Source organism: Lynx rufus, unplaced genomic scaffold, assembly GCF_022079265.1.
Source record: "Lynx rufus isolate CCGP_SWC_20201006 ecotype Redwood Valley unplaced genomic scaffold, mLynRuf1.p SCAF_4, whole genome shotgun sequence".
Taxonomy (NCBI): domain Eukaryota; kingdom Metazoa; phylum Chordata; class Mammalia; order Carnivora; family Felidae; genus Lynx; species Lynx rufus.
Window position 1 is genome coordinate 65159806 of NW_025814856.1, and position 13814 is coordinate 65173619.

Consider the following 13814-nt stretch of genomic DNA (forward strand, 5'->3'; position numbering starts at 1 on the left):
TGCCCATCACCCATTTTCCCCTCTCCCTCGCCTCTCCACCCCCATCAACCCTCAGTTCGTTCTCTGTATTTAAGAGTCTCTTATGGTTTGCCTCCCTCCCTCTCTGTAACTGTTTTTTCCCCCTCCCCCATGGTCTTCTGTTAAGTTTCTCAAGTTCCACATATGAGTGAAAACATATATTATCTGTCTTTCTCTGACTGACTTATTTCACTTAGCATAATACCTTCCAGTTCCATCCACGTTGCTGCCAATGGCAGGATTTCATTCTTTCTCATTGCCAAGTAGTATTCCATTATATACATATATCTTCTTTGTCCATTCGTCAGTTGAGGAGACATTTGGATTCTTTCCATAATTGAAATAGAACGAATTACATGATTTGTTTTAAGCACAAGAATAGCAGGTCTCCAAAGTCAGGCTTTATTAAATGAGGCTTCATCCTGCGGTCTCTGTGGAACCAACTCCGGAATCAGAATTCCTAGATTCAAATCTGAATCTCCGCCCCATTCGCACAGTGAGGCCGAGTGAGTCGCTTCACCACTCCGTGCCTCAGTGCTTCTGCACAAGACAGGACATGGCAGTATGCACTGCACAGGTCTGTTGCAGGACTGAGTGAGTCGAATATAAATACAGCACTTTAAACAATGCCCTAATCCCACGGAAACACAGCACTGCCTGGCACATAATGAACGCTCAGTAAATATTAGCTACACCCATCATTACTATAAACCAGCATTCATTTTAGGCATGTGCGAATATACCCTTTGAAGAGATTTCAAAGTATATTCCTTTTAAACAAGTGAAATAACAAGATGGGGAAAACTACGTAACAAAAAGGAAGTGTGACACATTCAAAAGTTTAAACATTTTTTGCCTAAGAAAGTTAACATAGTTTCTCATAAAAAAATTATGTCTTTCTTTGGATATATGGGACAGTGTTTCATCAGAGCCTGAAAATCATCAGGAAACCACTAATAATTCTGCCGCGCATTCCGCAACCCAGCTGTGACAAGGATGGTACGTTAGTTTCCCGTTGCTACTGTGACAGATCACCGCAGATGCAGTGGCTTCAAATAGCACAAATATTATCATCTTGCAGTTTTGGAGACCAGAAGTCCAAAGTGAATCTTACAAGGTGCACTCCTTCTGGAAGCTCCAGGCCTCTGCCACCTCCACCTCCAGCTCCAGCTTCTAGAGGCCTCCTGCTCTCCCTGGCCGTGGCCCCTCCTCCATCCTCAGAGGAAACCACGGGGGCCTCTCCTTCCGCCATCACGTCTCCTTTATGTGTCCATGGCCCTCGTGCCTCCTCTGCTAAGGACCCTGACGCTGGGCCTGCTCAGCGACTTCAGGACAACCTCCTCTCCTCAAGATGCTTAGCTAATCGATATCTGCAAAGAGCCTTCTGTCCGGAAAGGCAGCACAGGCCCAGGTCCTGGAGATCAGACAGGTGCATCCCGGAGGACCCCAACTCCATCCACCACATGCAGGTTCCCCCCGGTGAAAGGGGACATACAAGCAACCTCTGCTCACGCTGCTCTCCCGGCCACTCGAGTAACCCACCCAGCTCTCCCCATCTCATACCTCCACAGACCACACTGCTTTTAGAGAAGGATTTATGGTGGCATTTCATGCTCCCATCCGGGGGGGATGGCAATGTGCCACCAAGAGTGAAACTCAGAATTTAACAGCAGTATAAACTATAATATTGTAAAAATTTGAAAACATGATTTCCAGCCCCATTTTCACTCAGCGGCTTAAATTTATCTGCGTTCATATCAACACTCCCCCGAAGAAAAGAAGGTCTGCCCTCACCACTAACACTTACGCAGCACTTTGTAAAATAGCGGCAAGTAGTAGTTTTTCTTTAAAAGACAAAAAATAAAAATAACAAAGTCCCTTTAAGACAAACCTAAAGATATTTAAATATTTGAAAACATTAAGAAATGTTAACATACAACTAAATGCACTTCTTACCATATATAACGTATTTTAGTTGAAGATTTTTCACAATTTCCTCCACAGTAGGTTTATACTCCAGGAAACAGGTGTAAACTCCACTCATTCCCTCCTCAAAGTTCTGGAATATAAGGCTTCCTGTGGATGTTACTTGTGTAGTGCTGTTTTCTAATAAAGGAATAGCACAGTAATTAAATTACACGACACTGAGATAAAATAACAAAATATTTTCTAAACAGAGCAAAACCATCAAAATTTACCTACAGAATCACTGAAGTTTGTCGGGGGCATAACTAGTGATTGCGTCTGGTGTTTGTTGACAGCAGATGCCAGGATGACCTTCTTAGTGTGTGAACTGGACTAACCAGGGGTCACCAACTGTGCGGCTGCCTAAGTGGCAGAGGAGACTGACAATTCCATGTACTTCATGCACTCCTAATCTCCTTGCATTGAAATGAACTCTATCAGATATTCGCATGTGTATAAAAGCAGCATTTATTTACATATGCTATAAAGTTATTATATATAACATATGTATGTGTACTGATTGATAAGTTCTGCCCTCCGTAAGCTTACAAACTGTATGTGAAAGGGAGGAAACAATGTATCCAGAACAAAGACTAACCCAAGATACTAATAACTAGGTACTTCTAGTCATTACACAGGATACCAGGCAAAGGCTGGGTTACAACCTTAGGGTTGTAGAAGAGAGAAAACAAGAGACTGGATTACCCGGCCTGCCCAAAGTCACACAATCAGAGCTGCAGTGTTGAGAATGAGGACTGGATGTTAAGAGCCCTTGGGACTTCCGTGTGCTTTGTTACTTAAGTACCACACTGGGAGGAAGCTGTGCTGTGTAACAGGAAAGAGGTGTAATTTAGAGGCTTGAGACGTGGGTTTCAGGTCTACCTTTCTTTCTCATAAACTGTGTAACCCGAGGGTAATCACTTAATCTTTCTTAGGTCCAGCTCCATCATTTGTAAAACAAAGAATCATATTATACGACAGCATATCTCACAGAATTGTTTTCGTGTAACAAATACAACTTAAATTACTTGAAAAAGCTATAAATCCTTAAGTAATTCAAGTCATTATTCTGAAAGTGCATAACCAGTTTTGCATTTGAAAATTTTTATATTAAAACTCATTCAATAATTTCATATGCCCTTCATTAGAATGGAAAGTGTTATCCCAGCAAATAATTATCTTTTTCCACTTTAAGTAAATAACATATTGCTTATAAATTTCAGGTTGAAATTTATTTTTGAATAAATGTATTTCCTCAAAATAAGACACAACAGGAATGTTCTTAGTGATGAAATTTTCATTATTAACTTGCTCAATAAAAATCTGTTCGGTTTCAGGGCACCTGGGTGGCTCAGTTGCCTGAGCGTCTGAGTCTTGATTTCAGTTCAGGCCATGATCCCAGGTGGTGGGATCGAGCCCCGCACTGGGCTCCATGCTGAACATGCTTCGGATTCTCTCTTTCCCTCTACCCCTTTACCCTGCTCATGCTTTCTCTTTCTCTCTCTCTCAAAATAAATAAATAAACATTTTTAAAAGATTGCTGGGTTTCTAGTACATGCAAAGCCCTACTTCAGATACCGAAGGAGAAATGAATAGAGATGGATATGCTCTCCCTCAAGGAATTTACACAGAATATTATGCCTTAAGAATTCCCATTTCCAAATCCTTGGATGAAGCTGAAAAAGAGGTTATAAATTGTGACTATGTTCCTATTGTAATGCTCATTTCTTTTTTGATGAAAGATTACATATTTACCATAAAATGTCTGTTTTCTAAAACAGATTAACAAGTTTTCAAGTGTTTGCTATAGATTTCAGCAGGGACAAATGCTTTATAGTAAATATGATAAAAGGTGAAGTCAGTCAAAGAAATACCACATGATTTCACTAGTATGTGGAATTTAAGAAACAAATGAGCACAGGGGGAAAAGAGAGGAGGGGGGGCAAACCAAGAAAGAGACTCTTTAACAAGAGAGAACAAACTAATGGTTGCCATGGGGGAGGTGGGTGGTGGGCTGGGTCAAACAGGTGATCAGGGATCAAGGAGCACACTTGTGAGTAGCACCGGGGATTGTACGGAGGGGCTGGATCACGACACTCTACACCTGAAACGAATATTGCACTGTGTGTTAACCGAAATTTAAATAAAAACTTCAAAAAAAATTTTTAAATAAAGAAGAGTTAATACCGATTCTTCTCAAACTATAAAATAAAATGCCCATAGATTTTAAACACCATGAATATCATGCTGTCAATTAGGCTATGCATTCTTGGCTATAATTTTCCCAAACTAGAAGTATAAGTGCACTAATACATATCTGAATCCCTATTACAATTTAAGTATTATGACGGCCAGAAAATCACGTAGGACATGATCCACGACAAAGCACCCTCTCACCTTCTTATTTTTAAAACATTAAAGTGGGAGTGCGCGGGAGGCTCAGTCGGTTAAACGTCCAACTCTTGATTTCAGCTCAGGTCATGATCTCACAGTCCTGAGACTGAACCCCACACTGGGGCCGAGCTGAGCGTGGAGCCTGCTTGAGATGCTTTCCCTCTCCCTCTGCCCTTCCCTCACTCATGCACTCCCTCTCTCTAAATGCATGCATGCATGAATGAATGAATAAAAATTAAAAGCGGCACATTTTTAAAAGATACTCAGAGGATTTCACAGCCAACAGAAAAAGCCATGCTACAACACCACTTAACAAATGACCTTTAAGTAACAGTGTTTAAATGTGAATTTCATGATGCCAAAGGAACATGTAGGCAAAGGAACAACTCAGGCAACAGCATACAGTCCATGAATAACTGAACTAAAGTCAATACTTCTTTCTCCACAACTTAGCTTGATCATCTAAAACTTTAGAGTTGGACTAGACTTCTAGTTCATGACTTACAACTCTAAAATTACATGGCAAAATTTAAGCACAATTTCATTATAACTTATTATTTAACAAAAAAATTAAGTTTGCACTTTTAGTTTCTGCTCAGATATGGAAACTGACCACAAGAACATAGACCCCACTATTACAATAAGGAAAAAGACAAATTGTCAGTTAACAATTTATCTCAAACCTATCAAAAAAACTGAGGTGAGAAGGTAACCAATAAACCTGAAATCTGGGGAGGGACAGTGACCTGTGGATAGAACCAGGACCCAAGCATTTAAGAAGACTCAGCTGAAAGTTCTCAATGATTTACTAAAAGCCAAGTGTCAACCTGTGTGAACATGTGAAACTTCTGAGGACCAGAGATACTGGGGTGGGGGGAGATGAGGTGTTACACCCTCTTATAGGGTGTACCTTCAGGAACACCTCAGACTGATCAAAGAGAAGGTCAGGGGAATCCTAGGCATGACTCCCACCGGACTTGGCCACCCACACCCATTTCCCCTACTTCCTGGTATGCAACAATGATTTAATGTATAGGGAGAGAAGGAACAAAAATAGTCACCTAGGACTCTGTGGAGACTTACTGCCACTGGGGAAGGAAACATAAAGGGAAAACAGTCTCATCCTTGAGGAACAGTCAGCAAGAAGTACTAGGCCAACACTACAGATGGAGAAGGGGTTAGAGCATTTGTGACGGCTGCCCCTACCCCGGCCACAAGCCCCAGGGACACCATACCTGCCAAAGACCAGGCTTAACCGAACATCAGAGACTGTCCCTCTCTCCCAATGACCCATCAGTAAAAGAGTCTAGTCAAAATGTAGTATAATCAAATTAGAAGAGATGCAAGAGATTCTAGAGATTTTTTTTTTTTAAAAGGAAAAACAAAGCCAAGAAAGGAAATGTTTTCTCCAAAGACACTGGAGAAAAAGAACTTCTCATGAACCAGCCTATACCTAAAACATCTTTAACTTTATCTGACTGAAGCTTTCAATAACCACAGCAACAACCAATATTAAACCAAGATAAATTCTTGACTAGATTAACACAAACTTCTAATACTAAAGACTTAATGCTATTTTTTAAAAAATTTTTTAAATGTTTATTTATTTCTGAGACAGAGAAAGAGCATGAGTGGGGTAGGGGCAAAGAGAGAGAGAGACACACACAGAATCAGAAGCAGGCTCCAGGCTCTGAGCTGTCAGCACAGAGCCCAACACGGGGCTCAAACTCACAAACTGTGAGATCACAACCTGAGCTGAAGTCGGTCGCTCAACCAACTGAACCACCCAGGCGCCCCATTAATGCTATTTTTAAAAAGGTATTTATCTCAAAGCATAAAAATTCTTACTATCTATAGTCTTATTTTATTCAAGATGTCCAACTTTAACAAAAAACAAGGAGACATACAGATAAGGAAGACATATTTCCAAAATACCAGGCGATGTACAATCAGACTCTTAAGTGACATATATGTCAAAAATATCAGTTAATTTAAAATAACAATGACAAAAGTATTAAAATATTGAATAGAAAACATAGATAATATGCAAGACCAGACAGGAGATTTTAGCAGAGAAACTGAAATTACAAAAAATAATCAAATGAAAATGCCAGAACTAAAAGCAAAACAAAATGGACAAAAACAAGAACAAAAAACACAGTAACACAGACAAAGTATTCCTTCAATGGACTCATAAAAAGATCGATACAGCTTAGGAAAGAATCAATGAGCTTCAATATAGGTCAAAAGAAACAACCCAATCTGAATCTCAAACAGAAAAAATAAACCACCACCACCACCAGGAAGAAAGATCCAAGAGCTGTGCAACAACATCAAAGAGCGTTACATATAGGTGATAGAAATCTCAGAAGGAGAGGAGGGACAGCATGGGAAAGAATAAATATTTGAAGACATAATGGCAGAGAATTTTCAAAAATTAACGGCAAGCATCAAATTAAAGATCCAAGAAGCTGATCAGGGCGCCTGGGTGGCTCAGTCGGTTAAGCGTCCGACTTCAGCTCAGGTCACGATCTCGCGGTCCGTGAGTTCGAGCCCCACGTCTGGCTCTGGGCTGATGGCTCAGAGCCTGGAGCCTGCTTCCCATTCTGTGTCTCCCTCTCTCTCTGCCCCTCCCCCCGTTGATGCTCTGTCTCTCTCTGTCTCAAAAATAAATATACATTAAAAAAAAATTTTTAAATAAAAAATAAAATAAAATAAAAATCCAAGAAGCTGAGAGAACACTAAGCAGAATACAAAGAAAAAAAAAAAAGAGGTACGTAAATTTCAAATCACTGAAAATGAAAGGCAAAGAAAAAAATCTTGAATTCAGTCAGAAATAAAATGGCATGCTGTCTACAGAGGGACAGGGATAAGATAACAGCAGACTTCTCATTAGGAACTATGCAAGCAAAAAGAATACAGAGGGCCATCTTTAGAATGCTGAAAGAAATAAACTGTCAATCCAGAATTCTACAATCAACAAAAGATAAGCAAATTTAACCCAAAGCAAACAGAAGAAAGGAAATAATAAAAATAAAAACAGAAATCAGTGAAAGTAAAAAAAAACAAAATAAGAGAGAAAAATAAATCAAACCAAAAGCCGGTCCCTTGAAAAAACTGGTAAGAACATTTTTTTTAAATGTTTATTCATTTTTGAGAAACAGAGACAGAGAGACAGAGAGACAGAGAGTGCGAGCAGGGGAGGGGCAGAGAGAGAGGGAGACACAGGATCTGAAGAAGGCTCCAGGGTCTGAGCCGTCAGCACAGAGACTGGCATGGGGCTTGAACTCAGGAACCTTGAGATCATGAACTGAGCTGAAGTCACTGAACCAACTGAACCACCCAGGCATCCCAAGACTGGTAAAATTTTTAAACCTGTATCCAGAGAGACCAAAATGAAAGAGAAAAGACAGAGCCAATATCAGGCAGAATGGGGCACGTCATACAGATCCTGAATATATTAAAAAGATAATAAGACAGTATCGTAAATACTTTATGCACATAAATTCAACAAGTTGAAAGAAGACTCTAAATTGGGCAAATTCTTTAAAAGATACAAAAAACCAAAAACTCACAAAATGATGAAAAGGGAAAATCAAAATCCCATTCCTCCCTCACTTAGACTGTATCTGTGAACTCTGAAGCTGGACTTCAGAGGCCAAGGACTTCAGTAAGCATCCTACTCTCTCAATGCCTCAGTTTTTTCACACCCAAAATGGACAGAATGACTGTACTTTACTGCAGAGGGCGGTCAGTATGGATAAACGTGTCTGTGGGTATATTTATACACATGACAAACACATAAAGAAAAGCCAGGGAATAATTCTGTAAATGTTCATAGTAGTGTTTACCTGACCAGTGCTTGGGGACAGAAAAATGGGATTTTTAAGCATCTTATTAGGAGTGCAACGGTCTTCGTAACAGTGTATCCTGCAGGTTCTAGGATGTCTGTTTTACCGTATCGTGACTTGCATATATCTTATATACATCTGTACACATGATGTGATTCATTCAATAAAAAATAGTACAGAAGGATAGAATGTCATCTTCAATCTCAAGAAGAATAATAAGAGTGTAGTTACCGGGTAAAACTCGTGTGTGTATGTGCTTAGATATATTTAGAAAAATGGGGAAGTCCACCCACCAAGAAGAGTTAATTCATCAGGTTGGGATCAGGGTTGGGGTAAGACGTACAAGTCTTGTTGCAAAAAATGCATTTTGTTTGTGAATAAAAAATATGGGAAGACAAACAGAGGAGGAGTGGGGGCAAGAAGAGAAAGAGGGAGAGAAGGTAGGGAGACAGGGTGGGGGGGGACTGAACAAATCTAACATAGGTCCCCTATATTTTACAACCCATCTAAACAATCTGAATGTTTCTCTCCAGGGGCATGTGCAAGTAATTACACAATTACATGATTTCTTTTGCTAACTTTTAGGGAAACTATCTTTGGAATATTTATAAGTTTCCAAAAAGATTCTCCATTTTTCAAGCTTTAGGAAAATTAGACATTTCCAGATCTTTCTGAAATGATAATGATAGAACTAATGAGCCTGCAGACTGGTAGACAGTGAATTATGATGTGATCCTGCACTGAAATCTCAAATATGATGATGATGTCAACACCAGAATTTCCTGAGAATAGATTTTATAAAAAAAAAACAAAAAAAAAAACAACACTGTACTAACATGATTTAATCCTTACTTGGAAATAACTACACATCTGAACGTCTATTTTCCTTTATGAAAGTGAGTAAAATAAAATATTGCTCTTAGTTGCAGGATTCAAAATTCAATCACATACTATACTTTTCAAGATAAACTACAAGACTGGCAACGCATCTTAGAGAAGAAAATGTTTCAGATTTCAATTTCCGAATCAAAGGAGTAACAAATTGTAAAAGAACAATTCAATACTTAAATGCTTCTATTTTTGAACTTATGGAGTTTTAACACCAAATGTAAAATATACTAACCTACATGCTTGTACTACATAATGTGCTACTATCACAGAGCAGTAAAAATAAAATCTGATCACATCATCAGTACTGGATGCTTCTATACCTGGCCCATTTCACTGATTTCTATTAAGTGCCTGATCTCTTGGGATTTTTGTCACTGATCTCTGCTAATCCATTCCTACTATGTTAGTACAATGAGGCAGAGACATTACACAAAGCCTAGCACAGCGCAGCCCCCAGGCAGGCACTCACTAAGAGCTGAGCACTTCTCACTAAGAGCTGAGTACTTCACTCTGAAGAACCATCTCACCTAGAGAGGAGTAACGATTTTTAAACCTTGAGCTTCTTCAGAATCAGCATAAACAGTTCAGAACTGTACGGCTAAGATTATTCAATTATATAAAAATATGAATTAAAACATATTATGAAACAAGTGTTTCCTATGAATGTTTCCTCAGCCAAGTCTTGGTATGAATATAATGCTTTCCCCCAACCACCATAACAAAATAAACCCCCAGGTTTCCGTCTACAGGCACTCTCTCCAAATACCAGTAGGGAGAGGGAGGGAGGGGGGGAGGGAGGGAGAGGGAGGGAGAGAGAGAGAGAGAGAGAGAGAGAGAAAGAGAGGAAGAAAGGAAGGAAGAAAAAAGAAAATGTAAACAGATGTAAACAGAGCAATAAAGACAACTTCCTGGATGGTATGCAAAAATGATTAAGTGCTTCATTGAACACATAGTTAGGATGAAAATTCATTAAGCTGGTATTTAGCAAGGCTGAACACAAGAACAGCTAAGCTGATTTAAATTTTTTAACCTACACTGCAAAAACAGATCAGCAAATGAAAGATTAGAAAAAAGATAATTCATTTCAAAATAACAAAAGAAGTTGAATGGAGAAAATGTTAATCAGACCAGTCATACCAATAGTAACTGCTATGTGGAACAAAAATACTTTCATGAGATTAAGATCTTGTTTCCTCAAAAATTTATTGAAACCATAAGGCTACCATTCACATGTGTCTCTTGAGTCTGTCTTCTCCTCTGGATGAGTAACTGATTTACTAAGTTTCCTCTTTCGTAAGCACAGCACCAGTCATACATTAATACACAATCACGGTCAAACCATGCAGTATATCTAAATGCATGTTTTTAATACCAAAGTATGAAAAGCTAAATACGGTCTTTTTTTTCTTAATAGATTCTAATATTGAAATTAAATTCAAATATAATCCACATTGGTATGGTTTTTAGTCAGAAAGAAATGTAAGATCAAAAAATGTAAAAACTCTACTAGTAAAGACCTGAGCTGTCCCTACGTGGTGCTGTTTAAGACAAAACCATGTTTATAAATCTGCAGCTCAAAGGGCTCATTTGTATTGTCAATAAAAACCAGAATTATATCTGCTTCTTCGTACACACTTGACTAACAGAAGTCTGAATGAAGAAACCAAAATGGCTCTAAGAACTTTTTAAAAAGTAACATTTTTGTGGAATATAGGTGCTCAGAGAATTCCCCAAACTCTTAAACAGTCATCAAGTGTCTCTATCTCAGATTAAGATGTGTGAAAAATGTCTATACCACCTGCACTGGTAGACTCTAACTCCAAAGGGAAATCACAGGAAAAAACAAGTGAGGAAATATATACATATATATGAGATATGACTATTCTGTGTTCTGAGTATATTTCAGACATATCCATTGAATTATAATAGAAACAAAAGCCTACCTGAAATAATTTTTCCTTTTGGCCCATGCCACTGGAATGATGGATCTATCAGTTCCGAATTTCGCAGTCGTTGGGTTACACATAACACGTGTGGACTCTTTTGATGAAGCATAACATATACTTTCACTGAAAATACAACATCAAAATGTTCCAATAATATCTTGTATCGTTTTATGCTCTATAATGCCTCACATTTTTGTAGTTTGCGTTACATGTTTTTATAACTTTTCTTTGGGTAACTGCAATTACTTGATAAGGACTAAATTTCATTGCATTCCATATGATAACTAATACTCAAAAATATACACATGTATTATATTTGGGGGTGTATGCGGGTTTACCAATCTGAAAATAATGCACTGGGCTTTTATGCAGAGTTCATGACACTAACTTATTTTACTCTCAGGATATTATTTTAATTACAAAGTATTAAAACTAGTCTATACTAGACTGTATCTGTTTTGCAAAGACACCAAACCTGAAAGGAACCAATAAATCTGTTTATATTAGCAGAATAACTATTCACATTGATGTGATACAAAGTACTGAATTTGAAAGTTATAATGTGATTAAAAAGTCAAAAAATACATGCTTTGATTTTATTAAGCATTTTTCCCACTTTGCTTTAAAATTCAAAGAATCCTGATCATTAAACAAGCCAAAATTATATTCTTTAGGAGATACAAAAGGAACACAGTAAAGATTCAATTATCTTGAATTTACTCATAAGTCAGCTTATGAGTAGAAAAGCTTTTGACATGCCAACATTTCACTGATTCACCAAATTACAAAGCTTTTTGTGATCCAGTAAAGAGTTGTATCTGAGAATCAAAACTCTGCCTAACTTGAGACGGTCTCTCAAGTTTCACCATATAGTGTGATGGTTACTGAATGCAGCTTTCACTCACTCACTCCTTCATTCACTCATTCATTTTTTAAGTAGGCTTCAACAGTTACAACCCTGAGATGAAACCTGAGCTGAAATCAAGAGTCCAACCCTTAACCAACTGAACCAGTCTCCCCTGAATATAGCTATTAGATATAGATATTCTTCCATAGGTTAAGAAAGTTCCCTGTATGCTTAAATTATTTGTTTTTTATCATTAATTGCTGTTAAATTTTAAGCAATTTTTTTCTATAGGATGCCTGGGTAGCTTAGTCGGTTAAGCGTCCAACTTTGGCTCAGGTCATGATCTCACAGTTAGTAGGTTCGAGCTCCGCATCAGGCTCTGTGCTCACAGCTCAGAGCCTGGAGCTTGCTTCGGATTCTGTGTCTCCCTCTGTCTCTGCCCCTCCCCTGCTCACTTTCTCTCTCTCTCAATCTCTCTCAAAAATAAATAAACGTTAAAATAAAAATGTAGGCACAAGTAGTAAAACATTGTAGAATAATCTATGTGCTGTAAGAAATCCACACTGAACTGAAATGTCCATCTATTAAGAATTTAATCATATCCCATTTAAAAAGCAATAAAAAAGAAATCAGTGATACATGTTTTACAATTTAAGTTTAGAAATTAGAGTTTTAAAACAAAAACTGTGATAAAAAGTTGTGGTATCAGTGAAAATGGCAGAGTAAGGAACTCTAAAAATTATCCCCTTCATAAAGGTAATAAAAAAACTGACAGAAATTGTCTGGATCAACATTTTCAGAGCTCTGGAAATTACTCAAAGACTTGAAGCAACTCATGAAAAGTTTATTCAAGAAAAACAACTAAATCTTTGGCATGATGGGTTGAATTATGCCTCTCCCCAAATTCATATGTTTAGGCCCTAACCACCAGTATCTCAGAATGTGAACTTATTTGGCCATAGTGTCTTTAGAAAAGTAATCAAGTTAGGGGTGCCTGGGTAACTCAGTCGGTTAAACGTCCAACTTCAGCCCATGTCATGATCTCACAGTTTGTGGGTGTGAGTCCCGCATCAGGCTCTGTGCTGACAACTGAGAGCCTGGAGCCTGCTTCGGATTCTGCGTCTCCCTTTCTCTCTGCCCCTCCCCTGCTTGCTGTCTCTCTCTCCCCAAAATAAATAAACATTAAAAAAAAAAAAAAAGAAAAGTAATAAAGTTAAAATGAAGTCATTACAGCAAGCCTCATCCAATACTACTGGTGTCTTATAAAAGGGGAAAATCTGGACACACGTACAAATTACAGAGGGGATGTGATGTGAAGAGACACAGGCAGAAGAAGATGGCCACCCACAAGCCATGAAAGGAGAACTGGTACAGATCTCGCAGCCCTCAAGCAGAATCAACCCTATCTCTGTGACTGAACTTCTCCCCTCCAGAACTGGGAGACAATAAAATTGTGTTGTTTAATCCAACCACTGTGTGGCGATTTGTGGCAGGATCCAGGTGCGCTGGTAGCACTGTAAGTTTCCTTATTCCCATCGCCCCCCTCCCTAGCTCTGCCTTAGCTCTGCCCACCGCTACACCAATCACTGTAAGAACCAGCACCCTGGTAGCCAGTAGAAGGGCAAACAGGGTTGGCGAGACTTCTATGCTTCCTTCCCAGAGAACTGTCATTATTGGACTTCTCTGGCAGTTTCCTACAAGGCTGTCTTTGCTGGATCTAACGCAAAGCACAACCACTATAAAAAGCCTTTTCCCAAAAAGTATTTTTCAAAAGCAACTAGAGAGTTTCATTTAACTTTATAAATGCCTGATGCAGTGGGTAACAGTTGGGTTAAACAGCAGGCCAACCAATAAGCTTATGAGGAAAAGCTGGAAATGACATCCACGGGAGCTTGAAAGTTC

General features: G+C 38.6%; 1 protein-coding gene across 2 annotated transcripts in view; it reads right to left on the reverse strand.

The window, feature by feature from the left end:
* ZPBP (zona pellucida binding protein) overlaps positions 1-13814 on the reverse strand; it is a 116715-nt gene that overhangs the window by 94908 nt on the left and 7993 nt on the right. Inside the window, exons 3-5 of one of the 2 annotated variants that reach the window (XM_047095641.1) lie at positions 11063-11188; positions 7708-7710; positions 1975-2124 (exon numbers count right to left, since the gene is read on the reverse strand). In XM_047095641.1, the coding sequence (XP_046951597.1) occupies positions 1975-2124; positions 7708-7710; positions 11063-11188 (279 nt within the window). The remainder of the gene's footprint in view (positions 1-1974; positions 2125-7707; positions 7711-11062; positions 11189-13814) is intronic. The other variant, XM_047095640.1, reaches the window with a different exon arrangement.